Source organism: Gastrolobium bilobum, unplaced genomic scaffold, assembly GCF_033153095.1.
Source record: "Gastrolobium bilobum isolate Gb01-03AN ecotype WA unplaced genomic scaffold, APGP_CSIRO_Gbil_v1 utg12082, whole genome shotgun sequence".
NCBI classification, from domain to species: Eukaryota; Viridiplantae; Streptophyta; class Magnoliopsida; order Fabales; family Fabaceae; genus Gastrolobium; species Gastrolobium bilobum.
The window spans coordinates 213,969-236,856 of NW_026897435.1; the positions used below are offsets into that span (position 1 = coordinate 213,969).

General features: G+C 39.2%; 1 protein-coding gene across 2 annotated transcripts; it reads left to right on the forward strand.

The window, feature by feature from the left end:
• The first annotated feature begins 3,144 nt into the window (after positions 1 to 3,144).
• On the forward strand, positions 3,145 to 4,941 carry LOC133306878 (chaperone protein dnaJ 49-like). Of its 2 annotated transcripts, none has more exons than XM_061507253.1 (2): positions 3,145 to 3,321; positions 3,546 to 4,941. In XM_061507253.1, exon 2 carries the CDS (start codon positions 3,591 to 3,593, stop codon positions 4,683 to 4,685), a length of 1,095 nt encoding a protein of 364 aa, XP_061363237.1. In that variant the 5' UTR covers positions 3,145 to 3,321; positions 3,546 to 3,590; the 3' UTR covers positions 4,686 to 4,941. The 2 variants fall into 2 exon arrangements, with proteins under 2 accessions (XP_061363237.1, XP_061363238.1); XM_061507254.1 differs by having other exon boundaries at positions 3,145 to 3,311.
• Positions 4,942 to 22,888: the final 17,947 nt, after the last annotated feature.

Consider the following 22,888-nt stretch of genomic DNA (forward strand, 5'->3'; position numbering starts at 1 on the left):
AAACATAACCCAGATCACCAGCCTTCAAGGCTTTAATTGTTTGACAGATAAACAGAAAAGGAGACGGACAAACCGAGGGCTTCTCGTGAGATAATATAAACCTCTTGTCGCAGCAATCAATCATTACGCAGTTTTGAGACAACCAATCCATACCCAATATCAAATTAACAGAGGTCAGGGGCAAGATAATCAAATCAATAGTGTAACCCCTGCCTTCGTAGATAAACCCAACCTCTTTACAAATAAAGGAGGAATCACTAACCTCTCCTGTAGCAGTAGTAATACACATATGGGGAATCATCTGTGATACTCTTAACCCCAACCCATTAGCAACATATGTACGAGACCAGATGTCTCATATGCTTTGAGCATTATGAGCAGATACCAGTCTGACCCAGGAGAGGGTCACTGGACAGCAGTCAAGACCATCCTTAAGTACTTAAGAAGAACTAAGGATGCGTTTCTGGTCTATGGTGGGGTTGATGAGCTTTCAGTGAAAGGGTTCACTGATGCCAGCTTTCAGAGTGACAAAGATGACTGCAAGTCACAGTCAGGGTTCGTATTCACCTTAAATGGTGGGGCAGTATCTTGGAAGAGTTCCAAGCAGGAGACAACATCAGATTCAACGACAGAAGCTGAATACATAGCTGCTTCAGAAGCGGCTAAAGAGGCCGTGTGGATCAAGAAGTTCATATCTGAACTAAGGGTAGTTCCAAGCGTGGATGAGCCCATACAGTTGCTTTGCGACAACACAGGAGCCATTGCGCAGTCAAAGGAACCTAGGTCTCATCAAAGATCTAAACACGTGCTCCGCAGATATCACCTGATTAGAGAAATCATTGATAGAATAGATGTAAAGATGGATTATATTCCCACAGATGATAACCTAGCCGATTCTCTGACAAAGGCTGTTTCTCACAGAAAACATGATAGTCATTATAAGGCTTTGGGTATACGACTTAGGTCTGATTGGCTCTAGCCAAGTGGGAGCTTGTTAGTATATGGATGTCCTAGAGACAATATTTTTGATTAAATAAGGACATAAGATGTGAACCTTTTTGTCGCAAATAAATAATAAGCACTATTTATCATGTTTCATATTTTGTCTCGATATTATTGTTAATATATTATTAATAAACTGGATAAACCCCTTAGAATAGAACATGTATTTCTTGAGTATCTGTGATGAGATCACAATTATGAGGATTCAAGGATACCACACGTTTATTCCTAATTCTATGTTCCTAGTCTATAGACACTGAGAATGGGGATCAGTGATCTCGGATAAAACTAGCACGACTTATCTACTTGTATTTGGATACAAGGTAAAGACCTCATCTGCTACAGATATGGAGATGTCTTAGCTAAAGTCGTGGGTGGACCTATAAGGGTATAGCTCGCACTGAACAGACCCACAAAGAGACTCTATGAGGAAATCTCACATAGAGTATCATTAGAGTAGTTTCTTTATATTTGAGTATGTCTTTCCTTAGACCAGAAGTTATTACCTAGACTGTGTTCTAGAAGGCACGTTTTGATTGTATACCTCGTCTGCCTGAAACATGGAGACTCATAGGTACACTGTTGGGCTTGTCTTGAAAGAGCATAAAGCTAGGGTGATAAGCTGAAGGAATTTGTCAAATCTCTATGAGAGATTAGGTTATCTGTAAACCGGAGAAATCAGGATGACATTTACAAGGACTCGGGAATCTATGCATAGTAAAAGAGGTCATGAGATGATCTGCCCTTAGAGTCAGTAAATTGAAGATTCCCTATTTCGAATAAAGCTTACCCTAAACCGCAAGGGTTGATAGATTTCCTTACCCTAAGTTTAATGAGGAAGATAACCGAGACGAAAGGAAATACATACGGCAACCAAATATGTGTAATAGGATGATTATGTCATTAACCTAACTAGCTCTGGGGCAACAAAGCATTGCTAGTGCTCTGTGTTGTCATTAGATGGGTTGTGGGCTTGTTGGTCCCAAGCTCATTTATGTCAGTGGCTATGTTGGGTCTAATGGGTCACACACTAACACCTTATTGTCATGATAATATAGCATTAAAGGTTGTTGAGATATATAAAACCATTAATGTACCCTCACCCAATAGCTTAAGCTTTTGGGTTGAATTGGTTCTTTACATGGTATCAGAGCCTCGTGTCCCGGGTTCGATCCTCGCCGCCCCCCACTTTCTTTCAAGTGGAATTTCTTTGTTCGCACAGGTAGGTGGGCTTGTGTATTGTCCACCCTTCAAGCCCAGTGAGCTGTCGTGTGAGGGGGCGTGTTGAGATATATAAAACCATTAATGTACCCTCACCCAATAGCTTAAGCTTTTGGGTTGAATTGGTTCTTTACAAAGGTATTGAGCCTAATAATGATTGTTAGCCCAAGAAGAAGTTTGGAAGCCCACCAAAAGGGAAAAGGGCGCATGGATCATGTATGGGCTTAGATGGTCCAAGACATTACTAATTAATTTAATTAGTTAAATTAATTATCAAATATTTGAATTTTGAAATTGGAATTTGAAATTTGAAATTTAAAATTTGAATTTTGAATTTTGAATTTGAATTTTTGAAATTCGAATTTTGAATTTAGAATTTGAAATTTTAGAATTTAGAATTTGAACTTATTTATCAACTTCTCACAATGAACATTGAATTAATCAATTCTAATACTTCATTAACTTATCGAAACATCTTCTTAGCCTTATAAAATCACTTTCCTAAACCTTATACCATCATGGGCTGAACCTCCCCTAATCAAGTTTCATGAAATCTTAAAACAAACAACATTTTTAATCACTTAAACCATCAATTTGTCATCTCAATTTCATGTATTTCACTTAGGAAATATTACAAACACATGGCATGCATATTAAAGCACACATAGGCTGAATTGTGTGGTGTTACATAAGCCATCCATTTTCAGATTTTTAATCCACTTATAGTGTTCTTTCAACAACAAAAATTCTTATAAGTTATATTATATATTCCGGATAATGTACTCACTTAAGAATATATTCTTCAAAATACATAATATAATTTATAAAAGTCTATAAATAAAAAGTTTCTGAATATAACATCTCTTAATTTCTTATTTAAAATAGAAAAGTTTGATAAACACGCGTGATAGACGAGGCGAGACCACGTATATAAATGAAAATACTAGAACAAGATTTTCAGAGTTGCTCCGATTTCCCAATCGTGGGGCACCAACAGGTGAAGAACAATCTCTTTTCGATTGCTGCATGAAACCCTAATTCACTTGATTCTCGATCTTGAAGGAGCAATTCTTCCTCGCTCGTCTTCTGTCTCCATCTGTAAGTTCAATTTCCCTCAATACCTTAACTCTCTCCGTCGATCTGACGAATCAAACCGATCCTTCACAACAATTTTGCATTTTAATTCATAATTCTCAATTGTTTCCTTTTTTTATTTTTTTATTCTCTTCATCCGTTGTTAAATTTTCTGAATTGAATCATGTTCTATTGTGACATGTAATTTGCGAATTGTTTACTCCCCTTTCCTTACCCTATTTCGCTAGGTATATAGATCCGTTGGAAATCCTGTTACGATTGTTAATTGCAAAATGGATGGGAACAAGGACGATGCGTTGAAATGCTTGAGAATCGGAAAAGAAGCGTTAGAAGCTGGCGATCGCACCCGAGCTTTGAAGTTCGTGATGAAAGCTCGCCGCCTCGACCCCACGCTGCCGATCGACGAACTATTGTCGGCGATAGATAAGGATGCAGGCGATCAACCCCCCGCAGCTGCCTCGGCTGGACCGTCAGAGCAGTCAAAGCCGCCCTCCGGTCAACCTTCTATCCGCCGAAGGGGTCCTGTGGCTGGGGCTTCGGCAGCGGCGTCATCGTCATCCTCATCCTCATCGGTTACATATACTGAGGAGCAAATTTCAATTATCAGAGAGATTAAGAGGAAGAAGAATTACTATGAGATTTTGGGGTTGGAGAAGAATTGTACTGTGGAGGATGTGCGAAAATCATACAGGAAGCTGTCTCTGAAGGTTCATCCGGATAAGAACAAAGCCCCTGGCTCTGAGGAAGCGTTTAAGGCTGTCTCAAAGGCGTTTCAGTGTCTTAGTAATGAAGAGAGCAGGAAGAAGTATGATCTTTCTGGAGAAGATGAATCCGTTTATGAGAGGCGAGCAGCGGCAAGGCCCGCAACCAGGGCTTATAATGGATACTATGAGGCTGATATTGATGCTGAGGAAATATTTAGGAATTTCTTCTTTGGTGGTATGGCTCCTGCAACTAATTTTGGTGGATTCAGTTTTGGACCAGGGATGGGTCATAGGCAGGCTGAACATGGGTCTGCTGGTGGATTTAATGTCAGGGCGCTAATTCAGTTGCTTCCTGTTCTGCTTATTTTGCTTTTAAACTTTTTGCCATCTTCCGATCCTATCTATACACTTTCTCAGTCCTATCCTTTTGAACATCGGTTTACTACACCGAAGGGTGTTAACTACTATGTTAAGTCCACGAATTTTGCTCAAAATTATCCGCCGGGTAGCCGCGAACGCTCAACAGTTGAAGAAAAGGTTGAGAGGGAATACTTCAGCATTCTTCGTCAGAACTGTCATTTTGAGTTACAGCGTCGCCAGTGGGGATATGTCCGGGAAACACCACACTGCGACATGCTTCAGAAGTTTGATTTAGTGAATTGATAAGTTGAATCAAGGTCCTAATTTTATTTTGTCTTGTCTTTTGATATAGATGCAAATTTACCTGCTTGTGATATTATAGGAATGTACAATTTATTTTTCACTTAGATATTAGTGAAGCAGTTCAAAATAAGTCACTTGGTTGGGATTGTTAGCACTTAAATTTCATTAAATATCTCTCTTATCTATCTTCCTTTTCTACTTAAAATATGCCTTTTGATCCATGTGTATTTATATTCAATTGCAGTGAGTGGTACACTATGGTAATCAATAATTACATATTGTTGTTATAATGCCTGATAATTCTGTTGGTTTTATTGCTGCAAATTGGTGGCTTTTGTATTTTACATTATTACTTTTAGCTCTCATATAGCATGAATGGAGGAAGAGAACCGGGGATGAACAGTAGGTAAGCACCTTTGTGGATGACAAAGGGAGGGAGGATATTTATCTATCAGCATGGATATTGTATATAGTATTTATCAGCTGCTGGGATTTCATTTCAAGAATGCTATGTTGATCTATGCTATGAGTTAATTTGCCATGGCCTCTGAGACCGACCTTGTTTGGGTCTGCTTGAAATATCGATGATATAATGGAGAGATTAATGAGAAACAGAACTTGGCCCAGCCAAGTATTAAGATATTTTGTTTTCTTTTGGTTGGGTTGAGTCTGTTTAATTGATTCATCAGGCTGACAGAAGATAGCCTTTTTCTTTCCTATCTTTTCACTGAATATGTAGCATTTTCATATTCATCAGTTGATTGTCATTCTTTACACATCTAGCCTTGCATTTGATGTCTGTTATGTGTCAACATTAACATCAACTACACCTTTATCCCAAATTAATTGGAGTCGGTGGTAGATGAATCCAAATAAAAGATACGAAAAAGTTAGAAAAAGATAAAATAAAAATAAAAATAAAAATAAAAAAATAAAATAGTATATATATATATATATATATATATATATATATATATATATATATATATATATATAAGTAATAAAAGAAGGGAAAAAGAAGAAAAGGGGAAAATGAAGAGGAAAAGAACTAAAAAGGGATCATCTGGAAACATAGGAATAACAACATGTCTAACTCTCTATCATGCTTATAGCTTTTCTCCATTCCGTTCTAAGGCACACCGTCCGCCAATCTATATCCCTCTTCATTTAAGTCTTGTTTTACTACCTTCCTCCAAGCAAGTTTCGGTTTGCCTTTACCTTTCTTTGTGTTGAGCTTTTAGTAACAAACTTTTGTTCTTACGGGAGCATCCAGGGGCTTTTTCATTACGTGCCCAAACCACCTCAATCTATGTTCTCTTTTCTTTTTAGCCACCGGTAGTACTCTTACCTTTCGTCGAATATTTTCATTTCTTATCTTATTCATCTTCGTATAACCACACATCCACCTTAACATCCTCATCTCTGCTACTTTCATTTTATGCTCATGTTGTCTATATGCTGGCCAACATTCAGCTCCATATAGCATTGCAGGTCTTACTGCTGTTCTATAGAATTTTTCTTTTACCTTAAGGGGAATTTTGCGGTCACACAAAAACCCAGATGCACTACGCCATTTCATCCACCTTGCTCTGATTCTATGATTTACATCATCATCGATCTCTCCACCATTTTGTAAAAAGGATCCCAAGTATCTAAAAGCATCTTTATTGGGTACCTCTTGACCACTTAGATGCACAGGATCTTGGTCTACATTTCTTACCAGAGAAAACTAATTTCAAACACTCAGTCTTGCTCCGACTTAACCTGAATCCTTTAGATTCCAACGTGGTTCTTCACAATTCAAGTTTTCTATTAACAATGTCTTTGTTCTCGTCAATAAGCACAATATCATCTGCAAAAAGCATACACCATGTCGCTTCCTCTTGAATATATTTTGTTAGTTCATCCATAACTAAGGCAAAAAGATAAGGAGTTAGAGCCAAACCTGGGTGTACACCTATAGGAAAATAACTTGATGTTCCATTACTAGCTTTCACACATGTAGTAGCCCTATCATACATATCCTTGATTGCCTTTACATACTTTGATGGTACTTTTTTCTTCTCAAGAACTCACCATAAAACTTTCCTTGGAATCTTATTATATGCTTTCTCAAGATCTATGAACACCATATGTAAGTCCTTCTTTTCTCGATATCTTTCCATTAATTGTCGCATCAAGAAAATGGCTTCCATATGTGTCAACTTCAGAATTTATATTATCTACAAGTTAGATGGATTGAGCGTGGATGTATATTTAGAAGATATTTGGTTGACAAAGATGAGCAATGCAGCTCAGTTTTATCTCTTATCTTTGAACGAGGTGATACTTTTGTGTGTTCTTGGTCATTGCTGTAGTAATAGGATGTTGTATGTAGAGTCTGAATTGTTTCTCTCTCGGAATGCATTGAGTGGGGTGTTGTCATTCTCTATTACTGGAGGATAATGTCGGGATTTTGAAATCTGTCCTGAATTGTGGCATTTTCTGAGTGTGCCTCTATCTTGCTATTTCCCCCCTTTTCAGAAAGACGTGGGCTGATTTGGCGGACAGTATTGGAATGGATAGAACAAGAGGACTTTATAGAGGTAGGATAGGTTATGGGTATAATAAGTTCATATATTATCCTATGTTTGACGTACATTGAATAAACAGTGATAATATTATTCTATTTGGTGTGTGAGAGAATTATATATAATGTCATGATATGATATATATAGACAAAATATAAATATCCTTTTTAATAGAATTTCATATGATTTTTTAAAATTGATTTTTAAACTTGTACTTATTTATACATTAGTTTTTAGGGCAAATTACAAATTACTGTGCTACACTAAACCTTTTCAAAAAACCACCCTAAACTGTCAATTAAAACAATGAACCTACTTATACTTTGTTATTATAACTATTAAACATATCCGTTAAACATATAACTACTCTGTTAAGTATCACGTGATCTAAAGTGACCCAAATCCCTTCTTATCTCTCCAACCATTTCTCCATGTTATTGTTATGTTTGACTTTTTTTCATCTGTCTTGCTTTTGAAAAGCATACCTTCTTCCTCCTTGCCCTTTTGAGAACAACAGTGGTGGTGAGTGATTTTTAAGTTGTATGCCTAATTTCCGATGACTTATTTCCTAGTGACTCATCCGAATGCAATTTTTGACTTTTGAGTGATAATCATTTTGTGCTATTTTGACCGGTTGAAATTTTGGAGTTAGCTAGCATTCATTCTTTCAATTTCCCATTTTGTAATATGTGAAATTTGGTTTTTATTTTTTTTTAAATGTTTTATTTTCCAGTCACATTTGACTCACGTCACAATGATTTTTTTCTCTTTATCAACAAAGAGAAACCTGAAACGTTCTTTTGGAAAAGTTTTGAGAAGAGAAAGACCCAACTCCTGTGTTCATCCTCAAAAGAGTTTCTCAGCGAATGCATTCATCCTTTTACAAAAGAACAATTATAAGATAGTAAAACATATAATAGTTACCCACAATTTGTTGAATTAATATCTGATCAGACCAAATACGATATGGGCTGACCAATATGTATCAAGCATAATCACACACGGTGAGATGTGGATTGTTGTTCTTGGTCTTGGGCCTCGAATCAGAGTTGGATCTTACTATGTCTCCGTCCTTTGTTGTAGCGCGATGAATCCGAATGAGGGGAGGGGTACCTGCGAAGACACTCTGATGCTTAAGTCAGTATCAGAGGCAGAAGTTTGTACGTTATTAATGTAAAGGATGAATGTACCTGGGTGTTGTACCCTCTGCTTATATAGTGGTTATGATGCCGCCTTTAGTAAGGCGGCATGGCCTCTGAGTGGCCAGGCTTGGGCTGCAGGTCAGTGCTAGAATTGAGTAGCCTTATCTTCTTAATGTCAAGCCATAGAGTCGCGGCAAGCTGGAGCTGTCTTCTGTTTATTGGTATAAAGACGCGGTGGGATTGCCTTGGGTCTTAAGTTAGCTTCCTTTAGTATCCGCGATATGGGCATCGCGTTTTGTCTTGCGCGATGAGAGCATCGCGTCTTGTGCGCGATGTTGTCCATCGCGCTTTGCTCTGGATCCTTAATGGGATTGAGCTTCCTTGTATGACATTGGGCTTCTAATGGGCCTCTAATTTATCTGGATCAGTTTCCCCCTAGCTTGCAGTTTTGTCATCTGGCAAAGCTGTGAGCTATATGTTGTTTGAGCGCGGTAGTTAGATCCCATATGCCCTTTTTGTTTGGCGCGGTAATTATGTTAAAGCGTCATCATGATTTTTAGTCGCTTAAGAACGGTGGATTAGACGTTTAACTGTCAGAAGCATTAAATGCTAGTGTCGTTATGTGGGTGTTTAAGGATAAGCATTGGTAGTTTTTGAATAGTAAACGCTTCCCCTTCTCGCCACGTGTCCCTATAAAACCGTTTTACTCAACACGTTTTGTGGCCTTCAGACTATTCGTTTGATAAAACCTTTCGTATTTGTATCGAGCTTTGTAGTTTGGAGGGAAAAGACTTTGTTGATATCGTGAGAAATCCTTTGCTCCTCAGTGCTTGCTTTCTGCATTTCCGGTGTTGACACGTCCTGCTCGTGGCTGCTAATCCGAAGTATAAGGTGTGTTCTTCTTCTTCCTTTATTACCTTGTCTACTTAATCATCTTTATTTTTTAGTCTTCCTTCATCGTGCTTGAGGCATGTCTGATAATCACAAATGTGTGGACTTTATCAGATTATTCGAACGGTCTGGCTCATCCAGTCCTCCTTCGAGATTGTTACCTAGGACAAGGTCTTTGGGAACCAGGGAAGAACGGCCTACTGAGGAGTGTGTTGCCTCTTGTCCCAAAGTGTGTGTAGATGATAGCTGTTTCCCTTCTGTTCGTAGGTTCGAACTAGGGTCATCTTCGCGACAACCTAATCGCGGAAAGACATTTTCTCAAAAAAGTTCATCTTTGTTTCCCCAGGTTTCCTTTAAAATGATTGGTCCCATTTTGATTTCGAGTGATTCCTCCTCGAGTTCTGAATGTAGTGGTAGTAGTAGTAGGTCTGAAGATACAGTAGACCCTAAACCATCTTCTCCAACTACTTTGCGCGATACTTTGTCTCCCATTGTGCAAGAATCTCGCGGTCGAAAGAGTCCAAGTTCCTTACCGTTAAGTGTAATATATCTGGCGGGGTATCTTTTTAAGAAAAGGAATTTTGATAATTATAAATCTGCATTTGATGTCTCTGCTTCCTCTGATTCGTCTTCTTCTACTGATTCTTCTTCTTCTGAATCAGATTTTGTGTCTCCCCAAATCAAAGAAATAATGGCAAGACGTGGTGCACATGAGAAGAAGAAACAAAAGTTGCATTCTGATTCCAAGAAGAAAGTTCTGCACATTGATCCTGAAGGAGAGTCCCCTATCAAACGGAATTTACGGGATGAGGAATCCCTACGCTGGGTAACAGATATGGTATTGGATACCGAGTCTGTATATTGTTCGCCGGAGGAGCTGGCGCAGGAAACAGCTGCCATCCACCTCACTCCGGACAAGGCCTTTGATGATCAATGGGAAGTTGGTGTCGTCCCGAAGAACGAGCGTGTTTGTTCTTCGCGCATAGACCATCATAATTCTTCGCGCATAGACAATACATTTTATGATGATGTACTCCTATTTTTTCTTATCCATAGGAGTTCGTCTTCCCTTTTCTCCGTTTGTCTGTAAACTGCTAGCGCATATTAATGTGGCGCCGTCACAACTGACCCCAAATGCCTGGGGTTTTATCAGGGTATATGAGATGGTTTGCAAGGCCTATGGATTATTTCAGTCACCTGAGTCTTTCTTATATATGTTCAGTGTGATGGGACCGCATTCGAGCTGGATATCTTTTAGGAGCAAGGTGAGGTTCTGTGAGTCATTCTGTAGGAAGATTAATAAATGAACCACAGAATACTTCAAAATTTATCCTGCTGAAGATACCACCCTCTTTTTCTTGGGAGAAGACAAGACTCCCATCTTTCCCTTGTATTGGACCGAGTATCCTGTCGAGGGTGCGAATTTGGTCTATAATTTTGATGATTTGAGTGATTTGGGGCAGAAGACTGTGACCACTCTGAGTAATATTGCTCATGAAGCTTCTGATACGGGCTCTTTGAGCACGTATACAATTTTGAATGAATATTCTGATGATGATATTCGAGCTTATTTGGGTAACTTATACCTCTATTTGTTTGTTGAGTTCCTGAATATACAATGTTTGGATATTTCTAACGCGAATGCGTTTTCCAATTTTGTTGCAAATAGTTCAATGGCGGCTTCGTTGAGCAGGTTGGAGAAGATAGCGGCCAATCGCGGTGCTGCTGGGGCTAATCCCTCTGTGTCTGCCAAGCCTTCCATGTCTGCAACTGCCACTATCACAGAATCAAGCGAGAATGCAACCGCGTGGTTGAAGTCACTAATGAAACCTTTAAGTCCTCCTACTGCCCCCGTGAATGTCATCCCTCCTGAAAAGGTGACGGAGGATACCGCGAAGGGGAAGAAAAGAAGTTTTGAGGAGATGGCTGGGAAGTCCAATGTAGGTTGGCCAGACTTTGTTTATTTTGGTGAAGGCTGAGAGTTTGATAAAGATATGTATGCCAAAGGTAGAGAAGTCGGACCGCGCATTGAAGCACTGCCAAGATAAAAATGGCTAAAGACTTCTATCAATCTGAGCATAGCGAACCAGTTTATTATGTACGTGCCTGGTAAGTGACTTGCTACTTTGTTATTTGATTGAAAATATGATATCATGCATTTAGTTATAACCCTCTTCTATGTAGCAGGTTCTGTTGACTTCTTGAAAGAACGTATTGATGAATTGAAGGGTGACATTGCTCAACAATGCACCGACTTCGAAGATAAACTAAAGAAAGCTGAAGAAGAAATGACCAAGATGAAGGCTGATTTGGAGAAGAAGGACAATGCTCTGAAGGAAATGACAACCTCCAATAAGAAATTGGAAGCGGAGAAAGTTGATCTGAACAAGCGTGTCATGGAGCTGGAGGGGAATGCTGAAACGTGGGCAGAGGAGAAGGCTTTCTTAGCCTGTGAGGCTAAGATGTATCAAGGTTTATTTGATAGGGAGGCTGAGGGAACCTATTCTAATATCATACAGCAACTGCGCTTCTTCAACCCTTCGGCGAAGTTGGACAACGTCCATTACTATTACTATCTCAAGGATGGCCAGCTGATGACGCTTAACGACCAAGATCAAGAAGTTCCAGTGGAACTAATTAGCGCGATGGATACTGAGACTATCACGCCGTCCATGCAAGAGCCAACCCCCCAAGGACCACCTACCACGGGTGAGGGTCGCGTTGAAGATAATGAGGATCCTCAAGACATGTCTATCCAGACAATGTGATTTTGCTTAAAACTTTTCTGGATTTTTGGTCTGTAAGGGGGATGTTCCCTATTTATGTGAAACAATAATTGAAAGGGTACTTCTTTTGCTAATTATAGACTGGTGTCCGTTTAACTCTGCTCCTTAATCATACTAGTTTCCATATGCTGCTTGGAAGTGAGGAATTGTCCAATTGTGAGCACACAGAGAGATTATCATTTTTTCTATACTATGCCATTGAGTATTCTTTGTTCTGATTTGAGTAGTAAGGTGACATGTGATGACTTAATTGTTACATCTTTTGAACAATACATGCTGAAACTTGCTGTCAAGAATGATTATAAAAGATAAATCTGGGAATTGGGTTTTTGGTTTTCTGATATGCTAATTATCTTCTTCCTGATATGACTGAATTCTGGATGTTGTTTTCATGACATTCACTGGTGCATTTTCAAGTTATACATACATGGATTCTATTGTGTTGAAACTTTTCTGAGTGCAGGGAAAGCAGGGTAAAAAGACTACAAAGGTCTCTGGCTCCAGCAAGAAAACAGGAGAGAGTAGTGTTGCTGGCACAAAGTGGCCCAGGACCTCTTCTTCATCTGTATTTGACAATACTCGGTTCTTATCACCTGAAGCTCAAGACCGGTACTACAAGTGGTTCATTCCAAAGAAAATCATATCCGAAAGGCCAATCAGTGCCTATATGGATAGTGATTGTCCAATTAGACTCACAGCAGAGAGGAGGAAATGGGAGAAGTTGGTGAGATTTCCTGCACCGAGCTCCAGCACAATACTGAAAGAATTTTGTGCAAATGCTGATTTGGAGATGGTGGATACCACTCGAAAGAGTTGGGTGAGAGGACAGGAAGTCTCTTTTTCATCTGCAGCAATAGAGCAGTTCCCTGGGACTACCCATGATCGTCGCAGGAGTTGCCACTTTGCACAGACATTTACTAGGATGCAGCCTTCTGCAACAAGAGGCCTTTATAGGGAAGACATGCCTGTTATTGCTGAGGAGATCCGTAGTGCCATCACCCATCCTTATTCTAGATGGAAGCCAAAGAGTGGACAACCGAATGTGCCAGAAAAGTTGGAGAGAGTGGATCTTACTCCAGAGGCTATGTTCTGGCACACATTCATTAACTCTACTATCATTGCATCTACTAATTTGAGTGATGTAAATGTTGAGCGGACTGTTTTGTTATACACCCTTATGAGTGAAGAAAATCTCAACATTGGTGCTGTTCTATCTGACAGGATAATGCATATCATCACTCAAAAGAAAGCAGAAATCCACTTAGCTCACAGTTCTTTGATTATGCAGCTATGTATACAGGCTGGAGTGGAGATTCATGATGACGAGCCTCGTGATGTGAAGATCCGGTCGGAGATGACTCAGTCAAACTTTGAAATAATGAAGGACGATTCCAGTCGCACTGCCATCTGGAAGGCAGCCTGTGCAGCAGGTGGAGCACCTACAGCACCACCACCTGCACCAGAGCATGAGGATGAGCTCGTAGCTGCGCAGTCTGCAGATTTCCTTCTTCTCTAGACTCTGGACCGTTGGACACAGGAGATACAGATAGAACAGCAGTATATCAGGACCATGATGGAGAGACTATGCAGTGATCGCGGGATTGATATTGCGAGTTTCAGACCATCGTTTCCACCTTACCCACCTCCAGTAGAGGCCGCACCGCAGGCAGTTCCAGATGACGTTGCTGATGATGATGTTGATGATGCTGATATGGAGGATTGCTGATGATTATGCATTTGTTCACATGTCACCCACTTCACCATCACATACATTTTAGCAGTTTCTTTTGCTGTTTTTGAGTATTTTGGTGGATATTATGGTTGTACTATTTCCTTTATTGCAGTACTCTTTGATGTTTTATCTATTTTGCTGTTTAACACGTGTGTGTGTGTGTGTGTGTGTTCCACCTGGCAGAATTAGCTTCTTCGACTAGTATAGTTGTTGCTGGGGACAGCAACATTCTAAATCTGGGAATTGGGTTGCATACTGTTATATGCGAGACCTGTTGATTCTTACCCCTCAATCTTGTAAACACCTAGTAGTATGCCTTGGGTGGAAGAAAGACTCTTGCTTTCTGTTTGGTAGCTGCTGTGTGGGGTGGTTTAGGGGCTGAGTTCTTGGGTTTGTGTTGAGGGAGCCATTTACTTAATATTTGGAGTTTCCAAGGAGCTAGTTGATAGAACAAAGGACCTAGCTTGTTGTTCATTTTCATGGCTTTACACTTGCAACATTGTGGAGTGGCACAAAAATCACCAAGCCACTTCCTTTTTCTGTTTTCACAAGCCTTAAGGTAAACCATTATCGCTTCCTTTGAAATTTCATGATTTTAGCTTGTTTGAGTCATACTTGGTAATTCAAGTTAACGGTTGATAATCTATGCATAATACTTGGTAATGAACTTCTGTTTGTGGAGACATTGGACCTAGAATCGTTGGAGGACCCTTAAAATGGAGATTATGCAGAAACTGCACGAGTTTCTGCATTCTGTCTGATAAGTATTCGAATACTTTTCGTGGAATATTCGGATACTCATCGGAAGGTATTCAAATACTCACCAAGGAGTATTCAGATACTTTTCTGGGAATGGAAGTATTTGGATACCTTAGTAAAAGTATTGGGGATACTTATGGTATTCGAATACTTATCGGGGAGTACTCGGATACCTTATGGTATTCGGATACTGTAGTAAAAGTATTCAGATACTTTAGTTATTCGAATACCTTAGTGAAAGTATTGGGATACTTTCTGGGAGCATGAGGTATTCGAATACTTATCGCAGAGTATTTGAAACTTTTGGCAGTTTGAGCCTAAAATCACTTAAAACAATATGCAAGTCTTAAACACTATATAGGACCTTAATGAAACTTTGGACTATGAATATTAATGATATTTTTGGTATGAATAGACTGTGACCTTGCTGTTTGGTGACCCAGAGTTTTTTAGCTTGAGGTTTTAGCTTGACAGGTAAGCTTCTGGTCCTCGGATTGATTTGTTGCTTGTTCAACTGACCTCCATGGGAGGATGGTTTATGTGCATGGTATGCTTTTATAAAAATGAGATATGTATTGATATATGCTTGAGATAAGTTGATATACCTGTTGATGTAATGTATGAACGTGATGTTGACTATTTACACGATCAGGTTGCGACCCTGGTGTGTAAGGCATAAGGTTGCGACCCTTATGTTAGATAGGTCGCAGACGTGCATAAACCTATCATGTTCCCTGGCCAGTCAAACCGCACTTGCATACATCACATGAGATATGAGTTGTAGTACTTGGCTCGCTGAGCATTCATATGTATATGATTATGATTATACTGCTGAACATGAACATGAAAGTTAAATTGACCTTGAAGGCCGAAGCATATGAGAGGGAAAAACAAAAATTTTCATGCGGAATCACACATGCAATCAAGACTCATGCTTTAAGACAGTGTGATGTTACCTTTGTTTTTTATTCAAACACCAAGGAGATCAGTGTAAGGTTTGAAGGGTTCAAACCCTCTAACGTTCATCCACACCACCCATGTCAAGATGCAAGAACTCTTCTTGAAAAGCCACCAATTGATCACCACAAAAGCTTGTTAGGCGTCCAATGTGCGAAAGAGGAGGCTAGGTTAAGGTGTTTAGAAGAGTGAAATTTTCAGCTTAAAACTCCACAAAAGTGGTGCATGGATTTGATGATATATGGCTAGGTTATTTTTCAAAACCTCTTAAGAAAAACCTAACAAAAGGATGACCAAAGGAGATGAGAGAACTATCAAAATTAGATCATATTTTTCTCTAAAAACCCGACCATAAGTAGCGCACAATAGAGAGGAAAAATGGAGTTGTTGCAACATCAAATCTTGCCAACAACCTCCTATCATATCCTCATGATATCAAGTCAATATCTTAACAAAAATCTGACTTAACAAACATCATATGGCAAGCCATATGGTGCGCCCAATTCAGCCCCAAAAACAGTCCAGATACGTTGTGTAGTTGCATTCAAATTTGAACCAACTAGCTCATTGATTCTCTCAACAAACCAAATCTGATTTGGAGCTTATTTGGTTGACAAGATGACACTCACAACAACCAAAGTGGCGCCCCAAATTTAGCCTTGGATGTGATCAAAGATCTCTTAATGAAAGGGATTTGTTCCAACAAGATCTTATCTTATCCTTTTGTTATGAAACAACTTTTCATAGCCAATTCAAATTCGAATTCAAACATTTAAATTCAAATTTTCAAACATTTAAATTCAAAATTCAAATTTTAAATTTAAATTCTAAATTCTAAATTCAAATTTCAAAATTCAAATTCAAAATTCAAATTTCAAAATTCAAATTTCAAATTCTAAATTTCAAATTCAGAATTCGAATTTCAAAATTCAAATTCAAAATTCAAAATTTAAATTTCAAATTTCAAATTCAAAATTCAAAATTTAAATATTTGATAATTAATTTAACTAATTAAATTAATTAGTAATGTCTTGGACCATCCAAGCCCATTACATGATCCATGCGCCTTTTTCCCTTTAGGTGGGCTTCCAATTTTCTTTTTGGGCTAACAACCATTATTAGGCCCAATACCTTTAATGTTATATCATCATGACAATAAGGTGTTAGTGTGTGACCCATTAGGCCCAACATAGCCACTGACATAAATGGGCTTGGGCCCAACAAGCCCACAACCCATCTAATGACAACACAGAGCACTAGCAATGCTTTGTTGCCCCAGAGCTAGTTAGGTTAATGACATAATCATCCTATTATACATATTTGGTTACCGTATGTATTTCATTTCGTCTCGGTTACCTTCCCATTAAACCTAGGGCAAGGAAACGTATCAACCCTTGTAATTTAGGATAAGCTTTATTCGAAATAGGGAATCTTCAATTTACTGACTCTAAAGGCAGATCATCTCATGATCTCTTTTACTATGCATAGATTCCCGAGTCCTGTAAATGTCATCCCGATTTCTCCGGTTTACATATAACCTAATCCCTTACAGAGATTTGACGAATTCCTTCAGCTTATCACCCTAGGCCTGTGCTCTTTCAGGACATGCTCAAAAGTATACATATGAGTCTCCATGTTTCAGGCAGACGAGGTATACAATCAAAACATGCCTCTTAGAACACAGTCTAGGTGACAACTTATGGTCTAAGGAAAGACATACCCAAATATTAAGAGACTGCTCTAATGATACTTTTGTAAGATTTCCTCATAGAGTCTCTTTGTGAGTCTGTTCAGTGCGAGCTATACCCTTATAGGTCCACCCATGACTTTAACTAAGACATCTCTATATCTGTAGCTCATGAGGTCTTTACCTTGCATCCGAATACAAGTAGATAAGTCGTGCTAGTCTTACCCGAGATCACTGATCCTCATTCTTAGTGTCTCTAGACTAGGAACATAAAATTAAGAATAAACATCCAGTATCCTTGAATCCTCATGATTGTGATCTCACAGATACTCAAGAGATACCTATTTTATTCCAAGGGGTTCATCCAGTTACTCATATAAAATATTAACTATAATATTGAGACAAAATATGAAACAGGATAAAAAGTGCTTTTTATTTATTTGCGACAATATAAAAGGTCCACATATGGCCTAATCTAATCAAAAGATTGTCTCTAGGACATCCATATACTAACAGAACATGCATTGTATTTAGCATTTTGAACTTATTATATATTTGTAAGTGAGCTTGGGGCGGAAGTGTCCTTGAGGACCCCTTGTCTTATTGAGATTTCTTGTTAGAAATCTCACCCCGTGTTGGGGCACATTTTCAGGTATAGGTACCTCTGAGGTTGAGACCTCTTGAGGCAGGAGGCCGGAGTTGAGCTGATTTATACATGTTGCTTTATTGACATGATTGGTTTATTATCATGCTTTGTTATTCGATGGCTTTTGTATTTGAGACATGTCATGTTATGTTGTTATATTTGGTGAGCATGGAAGTTGTCCATGCCACATTGGTATAAGTTACATTTATCTCAGACATGTGTTGTACTATGTATCAGAATGTTGTCCGGTCTACGTGTTGTAGTTCCGTGACTTGATACCATTTATGTCATGAGGTTATTCAGTTAGTTATTTATTGCAATTTACATACAGGCGTTATTTTGAGAAGAATAAGTAAATCAACTGGGTTAATTAATATGTTCATAATTGGAAAAGAAAAAGTTAGCTTCCGCATTTATTTAGCTGCGCCATTACCATATGTATGTTTAATAAATCGGGTGCACACAGGGAGTGTAACATCCCGCACAGTTAAACATGCATGTGTGAAATAGGAATATGTAACATCCTGAGCGCTGAAGAGGACGAGGAGTGATCGCCGGTGCAAAGAGGCACGAACAAGGAGCGTCTCCTGACAGGCTTCCAGCGGGAGGTTACATGCATGAAAGAATCGAATTGACACCCGAAAGAGAGGGATTCCAAAGACTGTGCAGGTATGAGACTGCACAGTTTGGGATAACTTATAAGAATTAATTGGTACTACCTATACTAACAAGATGCATCTACTTTTCGGTAGCCCGGAACGAAAGAACTCCATAGTTAAACTGAGCAATTCTAGGATGGGTGACCTCCTAGGAAGTTTTCCCGGGAAGTGTGTGAGTGAGGACAAAGCACACTGAAAAGTCTCGTGTTAGTGTGTGGGGACAGTCGTTGATGCTTCCAAGTGGCCAGGCGTTACAAATGGTATCAGAGCAGGGCCTCTCTTCCAGTACGGTGTGGTTCGATGACGAACCAGGCAGAAGCTGGTGGGCATGTAACATCCCGAGCGCTGACGAGGGCGGGGAGTGATCGCCGGTGCAAAGAGGCACGGACAAGGAGCGGCTCCTGACAAGCTTCCAGCGGGGGGTTACATGCATGAATGAATCGAATCGACACCCGAAAGTGAGGGATTCCAAAGACTGTGCAGGTATGAGACTGCACAGTTTGGGATAACTTATAAGAATTAATTGGTACTACCTATACTAACAAGATGCATCTGCTTTTCGGTAGCCCGGATCGGAAGAACTCCACATCTAAGCGTGCTTAACTTGGAGCAATTCTGGGATGGGTGATCTCCTGGGAAGTTCTCCCGGGAAGTGTGCGAGTGAGGAAAAAGCGCACTGAAAAGTCTCGTGTTAGTTTGTGGGGATAGTCATTGATTCTTGAAGCGGTCGGGCGTTACAAGTGGTATCAGAGCTGGGCCTCTCATCCAGTACGGTATGGTTCGAGGATGAACCAGGCGGAAGCTGGTGGGCATGTAACATCCTGAGCGCTGACGAGGGCGGGGAGTGATCGCCGGTGCAAAGAGGCACAGACAAGGAGCGGCTCCTGGCAAGCTTCCAGCAAGGGGTTACATGCATGAATGAATCGAATCGACACCCGAAAGAGAGGGATTCCAAAGGCTGTGCAGGTATAAGGCTGCACAGTTTGGGATATCTTATAAGAATTAATTGGTACTATCTATGCTAACAAGATGCATCTGCTTTTCGGTAGCCCGGAACGGAAGAACTCCATAGTTAAGCGTGCTTGACTTGGAGCAATTCTGGGATGGGTGACCTCTTGGGAAGTTTTCCCAGGAAGTGTGCGAGTGAGGAAAAAGCACACTGAAAAGTTTCGTGTTAGTATGTGGGGATAGTCATTGATTCTTGAAGCGGCCAGGCGTTACAGGGAGTTACAGTGTGGATCACTGTTAAAGGGCTTGGGTGACTCAATCTTATCGTGCAAAAATCAATCTTTGGTCAAATCCAAAGACTGAAGATATGAAGGTCGAGTGCTAGATCCAAACCCAACATATTGGTAAAGCGCTAGAGGTAAGGTTTTGATTCCTTCCCCGAATTCAATCTATATTGAATTTGATCCTTGTGTAATAATGTAAATGCATTTTTCTTCTGCAATTTGTTTTTGTTTACATCACCTAAGACACCTTTTTCTTCATATGTTGAACGTTCATTTCAGGTCTCCTAAACTTCTCTTCATGAAGGTCTTTGTTTCTCCAGCTCCAAAGTAGGTTGGACACTAGAAAGAAAGAGTCCCTCGAATCATTTAATCGATCATTTACCAGCCTTAAATTCAAACTCATCCATTCTCTAAACATTCTGCATCAAAGAAACCAGGGGTGAATGAGAGGAAGGTTCCTAATATTCTTTGCTTTAGGACATTCTCTGAATACATGTAAGCATGTTTCAACTTTGTCAAGATAATGGATCTCGGTACATGAGAATCGAGTCTTTGTTCAACTAAACTTGAATCTTAGCTACTAAAGGGAATTTTCAAGAACCATTACCAGAGTTGGTAAGTAAGCTAACAACTTAAAGATAGTTGTAACACCTCGTATGCACCCGGTGTATTAAACATACAACGGTAATAAGTGTAGCTTGTTTAATTAAATAAATGTGGAAGCTATCATCTTATATTCTTAACTTTTCATTATTCTCAAAATACGAATTGACTTTTTCCTTTTTAACCTTATGTATTGCTATAACGACATAACCACATAAAGTAATGCATAAATTCCCTCTCTCAATAATAATAATTATCTAAGCCATGGACTTACAACAAGGAGCCATGACAACATCCATAAACCATAGTGTATACAAATACATGCTCTTAAATCATAACAATATTATTCATAGTGGCATAGACAACCGCTATGCTCACATCGATTAAACATAGTTAATACTACCAATATAAGCATGCCTCAGCAACAATATATCTCATAATCATAATGCATGCATATCATGTTATCAACTCGACTTTAGCCTCTTGCCTTGAGATGCAGCATCATCATGAATATCTGCTCCTGAAAAATGTGCCCCATACAGGGTGAGATTTTAACAAATCTCCTTAAGTTAGGGTTCTCAAAGGATTACTCCTCCCCAAGTTCACATACTGTTACAATAAGTTCAATAGTATAATAAAATTATATGCAGTATGTGAGATATACAGTATGTAATAGCTAACAAATCAATTCTACTGGTCAAAGAAGGTATACTCTATGCAAGTCTGCAGCATACCACAAAACACAAGGCATCACCCTTGTGCCTTACACTTAGACCGCAACCTGCCCTATGTAGGTAAATGCTATTACCACCATACGTATATATCAACACATCATGCCAACATGCATTTCCAAATACATCAAGTAATATCAGTTCATAAATCCTTTTCTAAAAATATACCAGACACATAAATCATCCTCCCATGGAGTTTGGTCGAACAAACAAGGGATTAACCCTGAGAACACGAAGCTTACTTGTATATGCTAAGTATCCAACCAAACCTTGGAGTACAATCAAGGCACCAACTCAGTAACTAGCAGTGTCACAATCCAAGCTTTGAAAACAGAAAATAAAGTGTCTTCAAGATCAAAAACCCATTATTTACTTCTGCCAAGTACTATACACGAAAATGGTATGGTTCCAAGTTGTTCTTCTCACTCCAAAGAGCCTCCAACAAGCTTGATGATGGCTCCAACCCTCAAAATGATGAAGAATTCCTATGAAGCTTCCTAAGGTAGCAAGCACACTCTTTCAATATGATCATTTCCTATATCACCTTGAAGGTCGAGGCATGTGATAGGGAAAAACAAAATTTTTCGCTAGCGGAACACACATGCACATCAAGATACGTGCTTTAAGACGTATATTATACCTTTGTTCGTGAAACTTCAGGATGATCAAGGTCAGGTTTGAAGGTTCAAACCCTCTAACGTTGATCCACACCACCCGCGTCTAGATGCAAGAACTCCTTCTTGTAGAACCACCAATTGATCACCACAATGAGGCTTGCTATGCGCTCAATGTATGAAAGAGGAGGCTAGGCAAATGTGTTTAGAAAAGTGATGTTTTCATAGAGAAAACCTCACAAGGTGACGCATGGAAAGAGGAGAGAATGGATAGGTCTTTTCACTTAAAAACCCTAAGGAGGAACACACTTATATATAGCACCAGAGAGTGAGGGAATAAAAAAGTGAAATCAGATTTTTCACTTCAAAATCCCATGAAAGTGGCGCACAACAAATGAGGAGATATAGGGGTTGTTGCAATTCAAAACTCCAAACAACCTCTCCATTGAATCCTTATGAGATAAGGTCTTTATCTAATCAAGATTCTGACCTGATGGTCATCACATGACCACTCATACTGTGCGCCCCATTCAGTCCCAAAAGGAGTCCAGATACGTTTGAGTAGTTGCATTCAAACCTGAATCAACTCACTCAAATATTCTCCCAACACACCGTATCTTTTGGAGCTGATTTTGATGACTAAATGACACTCACCAACAGCCAAAATCAGCGCCCCAATCTTCTTGGATCATGTACAAAAGATCTCCTCTTGATACTAGTGATTTGTTCCAACAAGATCTTATCTTATCCTTTTGTTATGAAACAACTTTTCATAGCCAATTCAAATATTTAAATTGGAATATTCAAACATTCAAATTCAAACTTTCAAACATTCAAATTCAAAATTCAAATTCAAAATTCAAATTTCAAATTTCAAAATTCGAATTCAAATTTCAAAATTCCAAATTCAAATTCAAAATTCGAATTTCAAAATTCAAATTTCAAAATTTAAATGTTTGATAATTAATTTAACCAATTAAATTAATTAGTAGTGTCTTGGACTGTCCAAGCCCATTACTGTGATCCATGCGCCCTCCACCCTCAAGGTGGACTTCCAAACTACTTCTTGGAATAATGACCATTATTAGGCCCAATACCTTTAATGCTAGTTCATCTATACAATTGGGTGTTAGCGTGTGACCCATTAGGTCCAATATAGACCCATTAGGTCCAACATAGCCACTGACATAAATG

Bases quoted from the DNA above. Each gene is read 5' to 3' on its own strand.
- LOC133306878 (XM_061507253.1), top strand. From the start codon at position 3,591: ATGGATGGGAACAAGGACGATGCGTTGAAATGCTTGAGAATCGGAAAA.